We start from the raw sequence: 21,622 nt of genomic DNA on the forward strand, positions 1-21,622 counted from the left end.
GTGAGAGATTAATGACCATCTCTCACGAGTTTAAACAGACAGGGCAGAGAATGGTGTTAATTTCATTGCAATACTAGTGTTGCAGTAAATTTGAGGTTGGGAGCATGCACTTGCCAATTTTTATAACGTTCACCAATGCAGATTTATGTTTCACTTTTTCGTGATAGTATTCAATATATATCCAGTTTTGTTGGATTCTTCTTGATATCTAAGAATAGTGCAATGTCATACATGCATATATCAGGATGATGTAAGAAAACCTTTGTAAGCATTGCTACATTAAATAAGGTGAAGCATGCCAGAAAAGTAATACAATTCCAGCAGCATATTTGCAGTCTAAAGCTCTTCTTGTTTATGCATACGATTTTTGTTGGATGTTGCAGTCCGAAGACATCGAACAAAAATCATAAGAGTCCCATGCATGCAATTTCTGTCACATGTTGTAATGAGATACGTTGTCGGGTGGCGATATTCGACAAAAATCGTATGTATCAATGGAATCTATTTGTTTCCATGTTCCTTCAGTTTGCCCAACAAAATGCTTACTACGACGTCCGACAACTATCGGACGGCGCCACCCGCTCCCATCCCCTCCATCTGATGACAGTTCGGTCTCCTTACTACTCTCCCATATGGACAAGAAAAAATGATAATTCAATGCATTTTCCACGTAATATTTAGAGGCTTAACCTTTACTCCCCCGATGTTATTATATGGTATCATCAGAGTAAGGTCGTTCTGGCCCGATGAAACCATATGGTATCATGGTGCAGATTACGAAATGAATGTGCTTTTTGGACCCTCAAACTCTTCTGTTTGAGTTGAAACTCTGACACAGCTCTGGAGCAAGCCTGGGTAAATTCATATTGATGACCAACCTCCCCCCGCTCCGCAACATATCCATGACACATTTCCGAAGTGTCTCACATTTTGGCTCATTATTCAACTTGTATGGCACCCAGGAACATGAAACAAGTTTCAATCTCTTTGGAATGGTCCATTCTTTGAAGAGAATACTAAGGTTTGCGCCTTCTTCCGAAAATAGCGAGAGAAGAGGGGGAAAAACTAAAGATTTTTTAAAATTGAAATTCGATGGTCACGCCCCCAAACCCCCCTTCCTCGGTTCGGCGATTTTAATTGTACACGGTTACATGCTATGATGTTTTAGCTGCAAAACAAACTTATCCGAAGTAAATTGCTCCCATAGTGCCAGAGTTATAACAATTTTCCTCCAAAAATGCTAATTACCTATTTTTCGTAAAAAAAAAAAAAAAAAAAAAAAAAAAAAAATCACATTTTGGCTTATTATTCAACTTGTATGACACCCAAGAACATGAAACATGTTTCATTCTCTTCAGAAATCTCCATTCTTTAAAAATAATACTAAAGTTCACGCCTTCTTCCCAAACAGCGGGAGAAGAGGGGGCAAACACCAGATGTTTATGGTTTTTTCATTGAAATTCGGGGGTCGCGACTCCAACCCCCCCCCCCCCCCTTCCTCGTTTGGCGTTCTGAATTGTATACGGTTGCATAGTACGATGTTTTAGCTGAAAAACAAAATTTATCCGAAGTAGATTGCTCCCATAGTGCCCGAGTTATAACAATTTTCCTCCAAAAATGCTAATTACCTATTTTTCGTAAAAAAAAATAATAATCAAATTTTGGCTTATTATTCAACTTGTATGACACCCAAGAACATGAAACATGTTTCATTCTCTTCAGAAATGTCCATTCTTTGAAAAGAATACTAAAGTTCACGCCTTCTTCCCAAATAGCGGGAGAAGAGGGGCAACCTCCAGATTTTTATGGTTTTTTCATTGAAATTCGGGGGTCGCGCCCCCCAAACCCCCTTCCTCGGTACGGCGTTCTGAATTGTACACGGTTGCATGCTATGATGTTTTAGCTGCAAAACAAAACTTATCATAAGTAGATTGCTCCCATAGTGTCAGAGTTATAACAATTTTCCTCCAAAAATGCAAATTACCTATTTTTCGTTAAAAAAAATCACATTTTGGCTTATTATTCAACTTGTATGGAAACCAAGAACATGAAACATGTTTCATTCTCTTGAGAAATGTCCATTCTTTGAAAAGAATACTAAAGTTTGTGCCTTCTCCCCAAAATAACGGGAGAAGAGGGCGCAAACTTCAGATTTTTGTTTTTCCCATTGAAATTCGGGGGACGTGCCCCCCCCAGGCCCCCTTCCTCGGTCCGGTGTTCTAAATTGTACAAGATTGCATGCGATGATGTTCTAGCTGCAAAACAAAAGTTATCCGAAGTAGATTGCTCCCATAGTGCCCGAGTTATAACAATTTTCGTCAAAAGAGTGTTCGAAGTCAATGAAGACGATATTCCCTGACATTTCCCTGACTTTTTTTGACACCTCAAATTCCCTGACTTTTCCCGGTTTTCCAGGTTTTCCAGGTCTGTCGCCACCCTGATTTGTCCTATATAAGTACCTTCACAACCTTGCACTTTTAAAATCTCTCAAGGGGCTTTTTACACCTCTTTTTCTAACTTTTAGGTGAGGATTGGAGGAAGCAAAATGGTCACATGTGCCAACACACCCAAAATTTTTTAATTAATTAATGAAATTATTTATCGGTTTTTGACAAATTGTAAGATGATTTGCAGCTCCAAACTGGGATATAGATGGCGCTCTAGATATCATGAGTGCTCACAGACAACAGATCCTGCTGCAGTATCACTGACAAGAAACTCTACACAGGTGAATCATTGGAAGTGAAAAATCAGGCAAAGCCAGGGCTGGTTCAGTTCATAGAGGAAAGGCACGGTATGTCAGAGACTGAAGTTTGAGCCCTGGTCGAGGCTGATCTTCTTCTTTAATTTTCAATGTATTACACCCCTTGTGTGGGCCAAAATGTAAGGTTAATTCTTGTTTCTTTATCACCCTCCCACTTACATTATCTTTAAGGCAGAAGTTTATCTTTTTTATAACACTACTGAAATGTATGTATTTGATCATTTTTCATTTTCAGTATGAACAATATATGATTGCACAGGATTGTAATCACTACAAATGAAGCAGACCTCCATAATGGGGTGGTTACCACAGCAGGCTATGACACCAGGGGGTCCAGATCTGAATTCTGGCCTGAGTAAGGGTGTTCTTCGTGAATGTCACTCATCATCACTTATCACTTCGCCAAAATTGGCACAAAAGTGAAGTAAAATAAACCCAATCAACGACAATGAAAAATTACAAATGAAGAAATATGTACATAATATTAAATTATGTACTTTATATAACAGTGGTGGTTCATGAGGTTTGTAAGGGGCAGGGAACAATCAAATATAGGCTAAATATAATCACACATGTTTCCTGCAAAGAGACAAAATCGTCGCTGAAAGGTCATTTTGTATTATCTTTGATGTACCTTTGAAACACTTTCTAAAAGGTCTCTCAAAACATGTCAAGGGTTGCGGTGTAATTAATAAATTCTTTAAAAACACCTGGGTTATTCAAATCTTCTGTCTCATCATGACCACGCAAAACCAATCAAATTTATTTGCATGAATAATATGTCACAATATATATCTATTCTTGTCCACAAGCTCTCTATGTCCTCAAACAGAAACTCTATAACCATTATCAAGTTGCACTCTGGTATCAGTTTTTCCCAAGACAGCGAGACTCATTTCATTATCTGTGAATTTTTGACAAACTATGGATTGCTTCAAGTCTCTTACCTTTTAGTCCGTTGAATAAAATGCTCGGAAAACAAAAAAGGGAATTAGCTTCAGGCCACCCACACATCCATTCTTACTTTTTGTGTATTATTAAATTTTCCGTATTTATATCTGAACATTTGATGGTATGAAAGATGACTGGACCCCTCTCCGATTTTCTTCATATTTGACACACTTACTAATTGAGGCCTGCTAATGACGAATCTGAAGTTAAAATTTGTCAGAAACATCTAGAAATTGCAAATAATTGTGAACCATTCATGCTAGCCCCACGAACCATTGACGTGTGGTTACGTTAGTTTCGGTTAGGCAAACATAGCTAAAATTTGGTGTCGTGGTAGTATCAGGAATACATATATTTCCTTGTGAACCAAAAAATTTGGCGAAAATAGACTGTTTCCATTCCGAAAACTAACGCCTTATTTTGCAATTTTTACACGTTTCCAACAACTTCTAACTTCAGATTCGTGATTAGGAGGCCTCAATTAGTGAGTATGTCAAATATGAAGAAAATCGGAGAGAGGTTCGGTAATCTTAAGTCATTCCCAGTTGATTTAGGCAACAATCGGTCATGGTGTTTTAAAATGTTACTTTGTATCTCACATGATTCACTTTGCTCTATTTCCATGTGCACATGTGCAGTAAAGAAGTCTCTAAATCACACAAATTTATAAAAACTTTTCAAAGCACATCGAACCTTGACAACAAATTTCTCTCCTCCTTCTTCCCAAGTTCCCTCCCATTCCTTTTGTTCGGTAAGTTACGGGTATGGTAAAATGGACACAACCACCATCTAACGGGAAACCGAAAAACAGAGCCCCAAATGTTGGCTCTCAGCGATATTGTGACCATTTGCAATGAAAACACCCATAACCCCCCGACCTCTCCTGCAGCTCAGAATGTAGAGATGATGTTCAAGCAGTAAGGCAGGAAGTCCGCAGCCACAATGTGACTATTCGCTCCGATGAAGACTGCTTGCAGCAAAGCAAATAAAATACAAGCGTTGCAAACCAGTATAACTTGTTATAATTGTAGTTTTTTAAAAAATAATGGATGGAGGGGCACGTGACTGTGTGACCTAAAGGTAGAACTGTGCCTATTATATAATATAATTTGACACTATGGTGGTCAGGTCTATCAGTTCACATCATTGAAGAGAAGCATTACAAAGATAAAGTTTTTAAAGAGAGTAAAGGGGGACAGATTTAAATGTGCAGGAGGCTTCCTTCATTGTTGAACATATGAAGAAAGATTCAATGTCTAACATTTCTATCTTTCTTGTTGTTAAATGTCATATTGCTATAACTGTAACATTCACTAAACTACATACAAATCAAGGACGTATTTAGAGGGGTCCCCCATCCCAAAGGCTTACTTAGAATAATAAAAACATACTTGTTGTTTAATTGAGGGTTATTTATTTCCGTCGAACTTATTGGAAGGCAAGGATTATGCAAGATTTATTACTACTAATTATAATAATATGCATAAAACATTACCAGGAACTTTACTTTTCATCAAATGGATCTTACATCCCTTTAGATATTCAATAATTTATCAATCCGACATTAATTTCCTTGCCAGGGTTTAATTTTTTTTACAAATGTTGCTGATTTTAATTATACGTACAAAGATAATGAATATGTGCTGTTATATTACTATCCTTATTCCATATTTTAACCTATTCATGTAATAAAAATATATTAATTAATTTGAATATTTTAATTAATACTATTTTAATCCAAATTATTATAATTATTTTAATTTAAACATTTAAATTCTTGTTATAATTATTGATATTATTATTATTATTTTGAGACATTTGGTTTGGACCGTTGAAATATATTTCTAGATACGTGCCTGATACAAATGTCTGATGAAGGAAACCCGTGTAAAATGTTACATCAAAAAGTGTGTTTAAATATTTCTAACATTAAAATACAAGAGGTATAACATATGTGCAGTACAATTAAAAGATAGTGGACCAGGATTAAGTGATAGTAAACCTTTCTTAATACGGATTCAACTTGTGAAGATGCATAGAGGAAATCAACATTTTATGCCTGTATTTCCTGTGGAATGATGAGAAGCTTTTTCATCCCACCACCACATTTTGGTCAAAAATATGTAATGGGGATAAAGTAAATGGCTTCCATAAACAATCAAGCTAATACTAGATATCAACTTTTGTAAACTATTAAGTAGGTGAAAGTAGGAAGGAAAGACACTGATTAACGACTTATTTCTTTACTTTTATAAAACTCAGAAAACTTTGTACCCATTTGCATGTGAAAACTTATGGGGATGTGATCAACATTTTGAGAATGTACACGTCCACGGATAGACAAAAACAGGGTGCCCGTTCGCCATGTTTCACCCGGCATGCAAATTTTCAAATTCACCTTTCGAGTTTGCTTATGAAAATTACCATTACATTTTTTTTCTTTTTAAGCAAGTGTAGTAAGGGTTTCCTAATGTTTGTGCGTGTGTATTCTGTTTCATGTATATCATTAAATCAGAATAAACATTATCAGTGCTCGAAAAATCTTCTTTAGAGCTAGGTGCCAGCTCTGAAAGGTGCCAAGAAACCACCTAGCAATTGTGCATACTATAAGAAGCTGATCACCACCAAATTCAAAACATGGCTAAATCATGTGAGCGTTTAATTCCAAAGTGCTTGCCAAGAGAAAGCGAGAAGATGGGGGTGAGGGACAAAGAGTAAGAAATTGTTACTGACTCTATGGAATGTTCACAATGTTGATAAAGATAATTGGTTACGGTTCCGATTGTTTTATGATTTTTTTCAAATTCTCCTAGTAGGAAGAATTCATAGCATTTTGGTAATCATTGTCACATGAAATTTGAACCTTCCTTAAAGTAATGAGCACTGTTTGGATTTTGAAAGAGGTTATTATAAAAACAACAAAAAAAACAACTTAAAATGTAAATTACGCAAGCATGCGTGCTTCCCATGGACAATGTATTTTCAGTTGACAAGCGAGTACAAAAGCATATATTGAGTATGTGTTAACAGAAGTAAATCGAAATTGAACCATGTTAAAATTGCATTTGTAGTGTGATCACAATAAAGCAAAAGGAACTTGGGACAAAAAATAATTTACTGTACTGCAATTTGAACTTAGAATCTTGGCAACAAATGGCAATATTACAGCAAAACATAAGTCGCCAGTCTCAAATTTTCAGTTGCCATGGTGACCTGGATTTTTCAAGCCCTGCATATTATAATTTTTTCACAGTTCCTTGCCAAATTTTAAAATCTGCAGCAATATGGTAGAGTCAGGCATGTATTAGAATGTATTTCATAGCTATCAAGCTGTTAACAGTAGAACCATGTATATAGAGTTCTTTAGGAAGCCCACTCCGGCGTAAAAATTAATTACTTATTAATATAATCTTATATTAATTAATTAAATGTTATAAGATCACATTTCAAAGTGTGTACCTTTATTTTAGTTGAATTCATGGCTTTCTTAGCCCATATTTGAAATAAAAATCTACCTCCTGAGAAAAAGTGGCTGCCAACTGAATTATTTTTAGTTTTGGTAATTGATTGTTCAAATCCCCAATGTGTTTTGTCAAAAGTTGCCTCCCCAGGGTTCACACTCATTTCACAAAAACAAATCTGGGGTCATTGGAAAGATTTTCTTGGGCTATCGACCAGGTGAGTGAAAAACTTCTACCCTGAAGATGAGAGTGATGTCAGCTTTTGAAAGCATGGAATTTTTTCCTAAACCTACCTCGTCAATTGCCCAAGAGAATCCTTGCCTCATTCGTCGCCAGGAAAGCTCCACCACTTACTTCAAATTATGCAGCCATTAACCGACTGTACCCCCTGGAGAATTGCATTGAAATTGTATAATCAACAGATTTAGATGTTTCACGTAAATATAAAATTGGTTCAAGACACAAATAACGGAGATATTTGATCCCAAATTATAAAATCCTGCCACCTGGGGAGTACTTTTGCCATTCTTTATTAGTAATAACCATTTTGCAAACTAAAATAGAGAAAGAACAAGTCGCAAATTGCTATCAACTTCAAAACAAACACTCCTAACCTAACAACATAAAATTATAGCTTGCTGTTGTGGAATGCCATGTTGGATGCTACATCCACTTGAGGCAATCCTTCGGGCTGTTCTGCTTCATGGTAAGTAACATGCCAAGGTAACAGGCATACATTATTTGACAATAAAACATCTCCGCAAGCTAAAAACAATGAAAAACATTCATAAACAACATAATCTTCATAAACCATGCAGAATATGTCACTATAACGAGCAAGTACAGAGGGTCAAGCGTACCACAAATTCCCTTATTTTCCAGCATCCTATGCTACAGAGTTACAGTGTTAACCCAAGTAATGTTTAAGTATTATCCATAAGTATATTTTGTTTAAAAAACAGAGGACAATAATCTTTTTAAACTTAATGAAGTTTGTGGAAGTTGGTTTTAAATCTCAAAAATAAAAACCCTATATATGAAGAGTTTACAAAGGAGTCATCACATCATCTACATTCTGTTTAATGGCTTGGAACATGTAGTCAATCTGAAGTAGTTATGGTCATCAAAACATGTGTTTATGGAACAACTGTATGATTTCAGTGGCAAAATAGGTGTGATTGCTGAGTCACATGCACTATTGTTCCTGACAAAATACATTAAGAGTGGTTGTTGTGAGTTGAAACAGCCATCGGAAATCACAAACACAACAAGGCGAGTGATAATAAAATAAACAAGTGGATACAATCACTCGAAATACTGGTCTGAAAGTTTAGTGTTTTTCTTGCATGTTTCTACTCACTTCCATTATTGCATGTACATTTGTCTTCTCATGCTAGTCTTGTCTTCCATGGATGGACAGCACTTTAGGCCAAAGAAGTCGCATTCTGAACATGGACATTCATAGGATTTTTTCCAGGGAGGGGCAAGGAAGGTATTTATTTACAGCAAGGGGGCATGCCCCCCTTTCCAGATGCCCATGATTCTGAAGAAGTTGTGAATGCAAATAGTGTTGTTCCCTAAAAAAAACATTGCTTAAATTTGAATTTATGGTGTTCATGCAATAATGAACACATATTATTGCGGCTAAAATGAAATTATATGTGTGAAATACATAATTTTTGGTTGACTTACATTTTCATGGGGGAGGGGGCATGAAGAAAACAACTATTTTTTTCAATGATTAACGTTTCAAAACTATGTTTACAATAACCCTTAATTTTAACTATGCTTGCCTAACCTTACCGTGAATGGTTCTTGGGGCAAATATGTTTTCCACCCTTACGCAAGACACCATTTTCTTACATGCAAATCAACAATCCATGCAACGGGTCTCACTTATTGCACAACACTTGAGCAACGTTGTGTTACGTCAGAACACAAGGTAGCAAGACCGTTGTGCGGAAAGGAAGAAGTCTTCATAGCAGGAAAAATGCTTTCCATGTTAGTGTATTGGAGAATCGTAGCGGTAATTGACAAGGTCATTTTGCAATTTCTAGACGTGACCGCCAATTTTTAACTGCAGATTCGTGATTACGAGGCCAAAATTAGCGAGTATGCCGAATTTGAAAACAATTGGAGATACTTCCAGTATTGTAAATTCATACCCAAAAGGATAAGTAATGCAGCAATAATAGTTCATTCAATATTGTAACCTTGATCTACTGAACCAAGAGCGTAAATAGATGGAAATGACATCAGGCCATGACACTTACCTCAGCCCGCTATCATGAGTGCAGAGTACTTTTATACTGACATAGGTACTGAATATAATAGCTTCATTAAATTATAGGTTTAATTTAATTTTTAAAAAATATATTCCTTAGATGGCATCAGTGTAATTTTAAAAAATATCAATGAACACACTAAAATCAATGTTACAATGATAAAAACTTACCGTTCGATGATTTGAGATCACGATGTATAAGAGTTATAGGTGCACCATTGTGAAGATAGTTCATTCCTCCTGCAATCTGTATTGCCCAGTTAACTAGCACATCTGGTCGTATTTTACGACCAGCAAGAACACGATTGAGAGAACCACCACGAGCATACTCCATGACCAAACATAGATTTGGCATTTGTAAACACACCCCTTCAAGGGAAACAATGTTTTCATGTTTAAGGAGCCAAAACAACTTTGCTTCTTGTCGCACATTTTCCAAGGTGACACTTATATCTTCATCAGGATCTTGACGGGCAGCTTTAACTGCTACTTCTTGCCCTCTCCAAAAGCCCCTGTACACTTTACCAAAACCCCCAACACCGATTACTTCCTCAAGTTCCAGCTCACTAAAATCAATCTCAATCGGTTGCAAGTCATTAATTACACTGGACACTCTAATAATATCTTCCCCCTGCGTAACGAAGTTTGATGGAAATATCCCCACTTTGTCACCAATTTTTCCTGTCCACCATCCTTCGTCTCCTGAGATTTTCGAATCTTTCGAGAGGACTTCAACAATTTCACCACGTCTGAGACTAAGCTCGTCTTCACCTTGAGCTTGATAATCATAGAGAGCAGTCAATAGCGACGAATTTTTCTGCAGCGCAGTGTCTGTTTTTTTTGTCGGGCTAGGCTTGCTTTTGACCGGACTGCTGTTGTTGCTAGTTTGTTGTGCAGTGCTAATCGTATTCGGTATCGGGGATGTGGTACGACTAGTGCTGTTACTGCAAGCATCGTCTCGGCCATTACTGTTCCCGTAAGCCGACTTGCTGTGTTCCATGGACGTCAATAATGGAGGCATTCGTCACTTCTGGGATGGATTCGCGACCCTCCCACTACAATCGTACAATTCGGTGACGATTCTTCTGCAACAGCGGGAACAATACCTTCATCAAGAGCCAGGTGGTCGGTATTATGACACTTGCTTCTACAGGAGCTCCCTCTGGGCACAAGAGAAACAATCCAACTAACTAGTCCACTTTTCATGTCCCACATTCACTTAAAACCTCCATCTGACGAACACACAGCTGCCGTTACAGCACAAAATATATAATAATACTGATTTTTTAAAACAATCGATTTGATATCTTCAGTATACCATGCAACTTCAGTTTATGGAAGAGAGCTCATCGCGAACTGCAGCTGACCCCCGCCATGTTTAGTACTCTGACCTTCTGATCAAAACAGGGTGTGACAAACGTTTCGATTGGTTTTGGTACGATCACGTGACTTAACAAAATTCAAGATGGCTGCCTTGGAAGACATCGATTGTAACGTCGTACGAAACCAATAATATCAGTTTTTCGTCTATGAAGAGGCGAAAACATGTAATACTTCCCTGGAAATGAAGATATAGAAGCATGGGGTCCCAGACACTTGAAATCTTGCGTCAGGGTGTGTGGGCCTCCTTTACAGGAGGTTGGTTTTATGACCCTCACCAAGATATTTTCTGTAACACATTTCACCTTTACGTTTGGCTTTTTCTGCTGTGCCTACCGTTTACAATCTACCTGGTAAGTAATACTTTCACTACTTCCGTGTTTGGATATATTGTTATTTTCTGTATTAGCTATTGTGCACTGACGAGTAAACTTAAAACAATATATAATAATAGTTTGTAGATGGAGGTCAAAGTCCGTGCTGGGTATTGAGCATTTCATTTCCTGGTTTGGCTTCAATTTTCAAACGATTGTTTTGAACTGTATATTTGTGGAATTAGTTAATACATTGAGCTGTCGATTTGTGCATTATTTATCTTTAATGTATATTATTTCTCAATGCACAAAAACAATTTGAAAATGACCATTTGTTTTGGTGAATAATGAAAGTAATATTGCGATTACTTTTAAAGCAATATATGTTATCATTACTCCTTTTCTATAACGAAATAAATACGCGGTATCTATTTTGAGATAACCAAGCTACTTGCTTTAAAACTGGCATATCTGACAATAATTTGAAGTAATGCACATAACTCTATGAACAAGTGTATTATTGTTTGAGAAGCTAGTATGAAATGTACAATTTGTAGGAGTTTCCGATGATTAGAAATTTGAGGGAATTTTGTAATACCTATTTTTTTAATCTTATTACTATCTAAGGGCTATTCACTGAACATAATTCAGTTTCCATTGCAGGAACACTAATTTTGTTCTTAGTAGGAAAATTTCTCCTATGTTGGACATTTGCCATTAATGATCTTTGGAAATAGGGGGATAATAAGATTTTATATACGTACATATTGTTTTTCTTGGGTGTTTATTAATGTTACTAGCTTTCTTTAGCAAATTTAGCATTTACAAAATTCAGTGCATCCTTTTCTTTCACTTTATTACAGTTATACAAGAGTGCAGTAATAAATTTTAAAACACAGCATGTTACTCCACACCAAGCCCAAACCCAGATTTTTTTTTTTTAGGGAGAAGGTAGAGTGGATCCGAAATGCTGTTGAGAGTATTAGATGTGAACCCCAATGCTATGGCAGTATTGCAATTAGATGTACAATTGTTGAGTTGCAATATTATGGTCCAAAGTAATGGGGGAAAAAATTCAACTCATCGATAGTTCAGTTTCTTACAGATGAATGCTGTCACATGGCATGCAGCTTGGTGCTTATTATTTACATTCCATTATCAGAAGTATTCATATTAGTGTCGGCCATATTTAAGGGGAGGATTAATTTGTTCCAAACCCCCTCCCATTGGTTTAGAATAGAATACTTTATTTGTTATTAGACAACATAATTGGGTAACAGTTCGGTATATCGGAGACACATTAAAAGGCCCAAGTTCCGTTAGTTTTATTGCGATTTCATCATACTACGAATGCAATTTTAAATGGTTCGATTTCGATTTACTTCTGTTAACACATACTGCGGAGTTTTAGTGAGAACTTACTGGGTATTTTGTTGACACAGGTCTTCCACTTCCATATACTCCTATGTAATCCTACAGTTGACAACAGCCATTTGTTTACTATCGTCTTTCGGACGAACTTCTGTTTCTCTGTGGGTCACATCCGTGAGGAACGAAGGTGTTTTCGGCGTCGGTTCACTGATTCTAGTCGTTTACGTGCAGTGTTTGAGTGTGTACTTTCGTCTGGCAGGGAAAATGTTCGGAGATACATGGAACCGCTGCAGGCTTCACAAAACTTTTTCAAACAACTTGACAGCTTTTCAGTGGTGTGTCGACAATGGTTTCCTGCACAAATGTCGTTCTTGTCCACACCACAAAACACCGATGAAGTTTCCCATATCGAATCGAGGATTCGGAAAATTTGTATGCCAAAGGAAACATCCAGGTGGGGGCTACAGATATTTTTCCAGGGCCAAGGGAACATGGCTCAAAAATGTGATTTAACAACTGTGTTTAGTCTGATGTACAGTTTCACAAATGATGAGTGCTACAAAACTGCTATTCGGGAAGCCCGAAGACCTGTTTCTGACTTGCCTTTAAAGGGAATCTATAGTAAAAGTTGGGTAGCTGGAGCAGAGGCGGGGCCACGGTAGTGGTAGGGGGCTGTAGGTCAAGTACTCCAGGGGCAGAACCCAGAATGGGTGTGCAATTTGGGTCATTTTTTTTTGCCCTGAAAAACTATAAATAAGTCGTTTCACACAAGAAAAAAAAACTGTTAGCAATTACCCCCCTTGGCAAATTTTCACAAAAATATTTACAATGACGATCCACGTCAACCATTTCTTTTTATTTTGGTTCCCACTATCTCTTACAACAGTTATGCTATCAAAACTATGTCCATGATCATTCCTTCTTTTGACTACTTATATATTTTGCAGGAATTAGACCCCGGCGATAGGAAATTATTTTGCAAGTGAAGTCACGATGTTTTCTAAACTTTTAAGTAAAAAAAAAGAAAGAAAAAAGGAGGTGAAAGATTCAAAAATTATCTATTAAGGTAACGTGGTAAACTAAACCTTTTTTTGTAAAAAAAATACTTAACTCCATGTCCGCAAGGTTCCACGTAATAGTCGACATCTCAGGTGTACGGGAAGCTAAGAGCTGAGTCACGCCCACATTGACTCAGGGCTATCACGCCGTGGAGCACCATTGCTGGAGTTGATGTTATCGGAATCGGCTGGGAGAGAACACTGGTTCGCTCAACAAGGAAAACGTGAATCGCGAGAAGCTCGCTAGGTGGCAGTCTCGTCGCCCCCATGCAAGTTTCTTGGGAATGAAACTAGATTCTTCGCGATCTGACAATCCCCGCATCGGGTCTAATTCCTCTATACAGGGTGGGCCGAAGAATGTGGCGAAACGGGATAAACACGTCCCGATTCACCACATGCTTCTCTCAAACACGAAACCCCTTTGGACCTTCTGCAAACATCCGGGGAGAGATTGAACAGCTAGCGGTTGTAGTCTGTCATGCATGAAGTTTTCAAAATGGTGAGTTTTTGACAAGGTACTTTTAACATCTTATTTTTCACATAATTTGTGCTTCCTTCAGGAGATAACTGCACTAAGTAGCTTCCGTAACGTTTAAATTACCTCAGCAATATTTCACGATTCTTCCTTTCGCTTCCATGGATGGAGAATGCCTTGCATATCGGGAGGAGACATTCTTGTGTAAGATATTTTTTAAGTATTTTTTTCAACACTAACAAGTACTTTACCGAAATCGAAACACTGTTAAATACTTTAAGAAAGGTTCAAATTTCGTGTGACAATGATTGGTAAAGTCCTACGATAGTTAGTGTTTCTGCTACAAGATTTTGAAAAAGAGCATAACACAATCTGAACTGTTACCTGCCCATTATGCTTTTTACACTGAACAAAACACAATTTTTCACATAGAGAGTATTTTTTGTTATTCCTTTTTATGCTTCCGTAACACACAATATGGCGGGCACAGGTTGACTACCGTTGTAGGTATGCAGTGTTTCCAACCTTCTTCACCGAAAAATACCTACTATTGTCTTCGTCACGTGTGCAAATTGTACATTATGCACTTGTAGCTGGCGAATAGCCCCAGAAACCATTTCTGATAAGGTTAGGTTTGGTAAGCATAGTTAAAAAGGGGGGGTTGGAAACACTGACAGGGGATTACATCATCAAACTTATGCAGCATCCGGTTTACGTAGCGAAAGCAATGGCACTTGTGCATCAGTGAAATATTTCTCTTGAAAAATACATGATTTCCCAGTCAAATAGATTCCACGAAGAAAATATCTCGATGAACGTTGGAAACCTTAGATAAACTCATTTCTGTAAGTAGTTCCTTCTGTAAAAATGAAGAAATATGTCTCCGATATACCAAACTGTTACCCATAATTGCAATAGACTTTGTCATAATACGTATGTATATAAATGTGGAGCGAATTTACAATACCGGAAGTTTCTCCAATTTGTTTGAAGTGTTCTTAAAATTCTGTGGCACTTTATATATACAATATCGTAATAGTAAACTTTTTGTATTAATTATGTAATCAAAGCAACAATTAATCATTTCATTATAATACTTCAAAAAGTTTTGGAAAAAAATATGGTTTATTTTTAACGGATGTGCACATATTCTTCAGTTACAATAATGTTATTTTCTTCAAAATATAAGAATCTTTCATAATTTGTTTTCCAAAAATGTACTGTAATTTTCAATAAATAATTGCATGTGATCTGAAAAATTCAGACATGTTTTGATAGATTTTTAGAGGTTGAAAATAGAAATAGGCACGCTGTCGTACCATTAACATAATGAAAAATAATATAAATAGGTGCACATTGATATATACAATGGACTCTTTAATTTCACTTGGATGATTTGAATTACTCGGAAATTCGAACAGAAGTTTATTCCGCCTGAAATCATCTTTAATGATATGATGTTTTCGTTAATTCGAATTTTGGATAATTCAAACTTTTTGTGTCACCTTTAGAGTTTGAATAGAAAAGGAGTCCACTGTGGTTATTTAAATAGAAATAATAATAATTATTAGTAACCCTTTTAAAATTTGATCATTAGCATCAGAAAATAGTTATTATGAGGCCATTTGCCCACCGTACCCCCTCAAGAATTGATTTGAAATTTGCATTTTGTTGTTTTATGTAATATGAAATTAGTTCCAGTGCACGGAAAACACAAATAATTGAGATATTCGATCACAAAGTATTGCCCACATAAGCAAAAGCTACCGTTTCATAGTGCTTTCGCTGCTTTTTATTGTTAAAACCCTTTATATGCACACTCAAATAGCGATTGAACATGTTTGAAATAACTACTGGTACCAAACCTAACAATCCTAACCGAACTACGTAAAATTATAGTTGCTGTTCTGCAATGTCATTTTGGGTGCAGGATTCATTTGCGCAAAGCCTATGGGCTGTTCTTCATGCTAAGGTAGCAGACGTACTTTACTTCACAATAACACATTTCCACAAGCTAAAATGTACTGAAAATTTCATAAGCAACAAATTCTCCATATATCATGCAAAATATTTCACTTTCTCTAGGGGGTACAGAGGGTCAAGGGTACCCTTATTACTATTAATGGTTTACAGTTATTAAAGTTTTACTATCCTTTGGAAAGTTGACCCCCTCCCATTATTTCTGTATATATATACGACCATGAATACTGTGTTACACAAATAACAATGTTTTCAAATATTCTTTAATTTTCTTATACCAGCACCATCGAACAGCCATGTTAAGAAAATAATATATTTACAAAGTGAACAAAATATGAAAAATCATCCATATTATTTTCATTGATTTTTATTGGTTTACATTCAAGTATTTCTTAGTTCTGCAAAGGAGGGGACTGGTGGTCCATGACCGTCCCTGGGTACGGACCTAACACTCTGGCATTTGTTGCCACAGCAACTTATAACTATCTTTACCAATTTACTTCAAGTCTCTCTCAATATTGTCATTCCATTTTTTCTAGGCTTTTCTACAAGTCTTTACCATTAGGTTTCCCAACAAGATCCCTGTAAACTCTTGTATCCTCTCACATGCGGAGCTGGTGACCGATCGTACCCCCTCGGAAATACAACTTTTTTTCTTTCCAATCTGCATATATTGGTGTTTTAAGGTGCCTGAAAGTGATTTTAACATGAGGAAACCACAAATAAGCGAGATATTTATTCTCAATATGTGACCACAGCACGTGAAATTCTTCGCATCCCAGACTTATTTGAAGAAATTTTCGTCATCCATGCAAGAAATCAATGGCGGATATCGAAGGATAACGCATAATTACTATCACCATGAAAAGGAAGTGTAAGTTTTTGAAAATAACGTCTGCTACACTTCACACATTTCTTGTTCATGGCAACTCACTAATGTACACACAGGCTTTCTATTGAAGAAATCCTAAAATTGAAATATTGTAGAACAACGTGACAACATGTTTGGTAGCACACTTCCCGCTCGCTACATTCACTACTATGATATTTATGCTAAGAGAACCAAACCTAGCAGGCCTAACATAAGAACGGACGCATTCCTTGTGCACGACGTCTTAAATCATACCTTATGAAATCGCTTATTATTAATTTGCAACACATCTCTACATACTAAAAACAACATGAAGCGTTCATATGAATGACAATCAACAATATTTATTCTAAGAGGACCAAAACCTAACAACATAGGCAGTCCTCGTGTGTGTATGGTCATAAATCATGCCACATAAAATTGCCAATTACTCGCTTATAATGCATTTCCATGTGCTAAAAATAACAAGGAACTTTCGTATTTTTAACAATCTTTCCAACCGGCTAAAAATTTTCAATTTTTCATGGGGGTATGGAGGGTCACCATCACCTCACATGTTTGCTACATGGCATAACTGAGTCTTCTTGATTTAATTCTAATTATATCAGGAAATATACACAGTTTAATATTGTGTATCCTTCTCCACACTCCTCTTTTTTCATCTCTTTTGGGTCCAAGTATTTTTCTGAAAGCTCTGTTTTCATAATCTCTCTCATTTATGTTCCTTGCTTAGCATAAGGGACTATATTTCACACTGATAAAAAGCTACAGGCATAATTATTGACATTGTAAACATACCTTCAGGAGTAAATGTCACCTTTTATGCCAGAGTGACAATTCTCCTGTCTAAAATAAAGTTAACACATTAGTTTTTTTTCCATTTTAGTCAAAATAGTATGCCCAATTTCCTTTTGTTTTATTGCGATTTCATCATGCTACGAATGCAATTTCTACATGGTTCGCTTTTGATTTACATCTGTTAACGCATACTACGGAGTTTTAGCAATTACTTAAAATTTTTTTAAGTATATATGCTTTCGTGGTTAGGTTAGGCAGGTCAGGTTTTGTTCTCTTAGCTTTAAAATAAAGTCCCTAAATGCATTCTACTAATGTTCTGATTTACTTTACATTCATTCCCACTAGTTCCATTTACTGTCGCTTGTCAATGGAGAATACCATGTCCATAGGATGCATGCATGCTTGCGTAAGGCAATTTGTAAGTTGTGTTGTTTTTTTTTTCTACATAAATAACTTTTTTTTCGAATCCAAACAGTGCTCATTACTTCAAGGAAGACTCAATTTCATGTGACAATGATTTTCAAAATTTTACGATAATTAGTCTTTTCGCTATGAGAATTTGAAAAAAATCATAAAACAATCTGAACTGTTACCAAACATTTCGCTTGAGAAAATTCACTCCAGTGTTGTGGAGTACGGACATACAAAAGTTTATCTTCTATGTCTGAAGCCTTGCTATCAATAACACTCTTCATGTTGCCTTGTCCTGTTGGGCATATGTGAACAATAAATTTACAGACTTGAGTGGCCCATGTCACTTCAGTGTGAAATCCCTATGTCATGTATCACTTGGCACTTCTGTCTGAAGACTCCCTTTCTGAGTGGGTTAGTGTTGTATTTCACCATATAATTGTCACAGATTTTATGCCAATTTTTTTTTTTTTAACAAGGAAGTGAGATGCAACCAGCATGTGAACCTTTTTTTAAAAAAGAAAATCGCAGTATTGCTGATACTGTAAAATAATTTGTTATTTAACTGTCTTTGATGCAAGAATAGGATACTTGGAATAGTCGTGAATGTACGTTACAACTGAATAGTCCAAATCGACACACATCAATCCTTCGTGACAGTTCAACAAAGAATTTTCCAGTCTGAAAAAAAAAAATTAACAAATTAGTTATTGATATTTGCATTATAGTCAAAATATTACACTTCAGAAAATTTACTACAGTGTTGCGAAGTACGGACATACAAAATTTTGTCGTCTGTGTCTGAAGATTCAGCCTCACAGGTTCCGTTATCTGACACACCAATGTGTCATCATACATTATTTCTCCAAATTTGAAATTCCTTTCTATTATTCTAAGTGCCTTTCTCATTCTCACGTAAAACTTTTTAGGTTCATTACACAAATGAAACTTAGGCCAAGAACCAGGTTGAAGTATTGAGCAGACTTTACTTCCTCAGTGACGTAATTATCATGACATTAACCAATTTCTTTTTTTTTTTCAGTATTTTCCACCCACGCTGTATTTATGGACTGGCTATTGTGCCACCATAGCTATTCTGTTCATTACAATAAAAGTAATAAATTTTCGCCTGCATCGTATGTATGATACTTCCAATTGCATACAAGAAGAAGTAGAATACAATGCTCCAGACAGTGAAAGGCGGAGGTTAGAGTTGAACTATTACGGCCAGAATACTCAGAGGTAAGGACCAGCTACTGACAGTGTTTTACAGGGTGAGTCAAATGTCAGGTTATCTAGGAAGTTTTCCTTGCCTGTTTTGTCCAGTTTCCTTGAGCATGGCTCAGTCGCCATGGTGTTGTTGAGTGGCCACCGCAGTCTCCATACCAGACAGCATGGATTTTTGCCTTTGGGGTCATTTAAAGATGCTTATCTACTCAGTTAAGATTCAGAACATGGAGTAGATCTGAAGGAACGCATTGTGCAGACATGATTATGCCGCACATTCAACAAAAGGTTCTGGATAGCTGGAAATATCACGTGCATAAATGATTTGACGTTCAAGGTGCACACATTGAAGATATACTATAAATACCTACGTAACCTGACTTTCGAATCACCCTGTATAATGATCAATGTTTGGAAAGCTACTTTTTGACCACCTTTATTATAGATTATCTAGTACTTGTTGAACATTTTTGCTTGTTGTTCTTTTCTCAATTTTCATTAAGTTTTAATAAATTTCATGTTTCAATACGGAAATATGTAGATAATAAGAAAATAGACAACCTCCATGATCATCACTTATATATGTTTATATATATTGCTTCAGTGGCTATTCTGGAAATATTTGTGGTAGTTGCAGGAATTGTTTGATCATGGTTTTGGTGAACTTGCATGTTATTTTTGCTAATTTAGGTTCTTGTGTACATGATGTGTATTACTGTTCATTGGATTTTAATTTATATGTATATTTGAGGAAGTGGGTTATGCAAGCTGTTGATTTCTATACATGCAATATAAAAAGGTATTGTGCCAATATTGCATAGCCTCCGGGAAGGAAATAATACCTTAATACCTCCGTACATTAAAAAGGAAAATAGTACTTAACCTTTACAAAACGACACTGAGTTGCAGACTTTTCCATAATGATCAATGATGTGTAGGTCACATCGTGGCCTGTAATGTGCATTTGTTTTTTTTTTGTCATGTACCAAAACAACAACTTGATTGTCAATGTTCATTTTTTTAAGATAGCACTAACTTAGATCATTATACTACTGCAGTATCATTGTGCAGATATACTTCTCCATGTTGCAGTATATTTACATATCTAAAAATATTCCACTAGGAACTGAAAATCATCCATTATTGCATAAAAATGGTACTGAGTGTACTTTTTTTTACAACCATGCATGATAGCTTCAAGGATTACCCTTCGATATAAAACCACATAGTTTTTATTGTTTCTTGATTATGTACTATCTATTTGTAGACTATTTAGATAGGGTGGTCTTGGACAGAAGGTGCTAGAAGTGGGCTGGGGGAAGTTACATTTCGATACCCGGTGGAGCCACATAGTGGTTCGGATCCTACTTTAAGCTGTAAGTCCAGTTCCAGATTAGCCTTGCTGTGCATGAAGTGGACACCAAATCAAAATCAAATCAACTTGTGGCCAGTCTGACAGGAACAAAATGTGGTGGTTTTATATTGTAGCGTAATTACAATACCATCCACACATTTGTTTATTTTTTGCTTGATCTTGATGAGGTTACACCAATTCTACTTTTATCATTTCATATACCATATTCCATTGTGATATTTATATCTGAAACAAATTTCAATATTGTAGAAGAATTATTACGTTAGCGAAATCTAAGTGAAAGAATGCAAATTCAGCCATAGCACCAACATGACAGAGACAATTCCACACATGTTGAACGAACTGAAATCAGGGCTTGCTGAGTAACTCAGTTTGTAGCAATGGCACGGTTTGACAGAGACTCAGGTTTGAGAACTAGTCAAGCCTGCATTTTTCACTTTAATTTCTACCTTTGTAGCAGAAGAAACAGTAAAAGGTGAGAAGTGGAATAAACAAACTTAACATGCAAGAAAAATATAATGCATCTGATTATTCATATGCATGTAGTGATACAGCAAAACATGCTATTATTAGAGCCACATAATTATGGTGAATAGATCAAGATTTATGTACGAAAACTTGGCATATTTAGGGATCAAAAGTTGAATATAAAATGACATTTCTGTGTTAAAATTATGAATAAAAAAAACTAAATTTGATTTAAAATGCTATACTTATTACACAAAAAAACCCACCACTTCATTTATATAGTTATCATATTTGCATAACTCACAGGATACTTCAGACCCCGGAAGGAGTCGCGTTTAAATCAACCCTAAAATTCATGTTTTTAAGAGTTTATTTCACATTTTTCAGTTCATTTTGCATCATTTCATGACAAAAAATGGTATTAAGATGCACCT

General features: G+C 36.2%; 2 protein-coding genes across 6 annotated transcripts in view; one reads left to right on the top strand and one right to left on the bottom strand.

The window, feature by feature from the left end:
• The window catches only part of LOC145978885 (mitogen-activated protein kinase kinase kinase 10-like), a 170,107-nt gene extending 159,262 nt beyond the window's left edge, over positions 1-10,845 (bottom strand). For both annotated transcript variants that reach the window (XM_083111809.1, XM_083111808.1), the window contains exon 1: positions 9,632-10,845. In XM_083111809.1, the coding sequence (XP_082967935.1) occupies positions 9,632-10,481 (850 nt within the window). In that variant the 5' untranslated portion in view covers positions 10,482-10,845. The remainder of the gene's footprint in view (positions 1-9,631) is intronic.
• The window catches only part of pcx (pecanex), an 88,341-nt gene continuing 77,552 nt past the window's right edge, over positions 10,834-21,622 (top strand). For all 4 annotated transcript variants that reach the window (XM_083111803.1, XM_083111806.1, XM_083111804.1 and 1 more), the window contains exons 1-2: positions 10,834-11,193; positions 19,161-19,360. In XM_083111803.1, coding sequence (XP_082967929.1) covers positions 11,041-11,193; positions 19,161-19,360 — 353 coding nt within the window. In that variant the 5' untranslated portion in view covers positions 10,834-11,040. The remainder of the gene's footprint in view (positions 11,194-19,160; positions 19,361-21,622) is intronic.

The sequence above is a fragment of the Lepisma saccharinum genome, chromosome 25 (assembly GCF_977018435.1).
Source record: "Lepisma saccharinum chromosome 25, izLepSacc3.1, whole genome shotgun sequence".
In the NCBI taxonomy this organism is placed as follows: Eukaryota; Metazoa; Arthropoda; class Insecta; order Zygentoma; family Lepismatidae; genus Lepisma; species Lepisma saccharinum.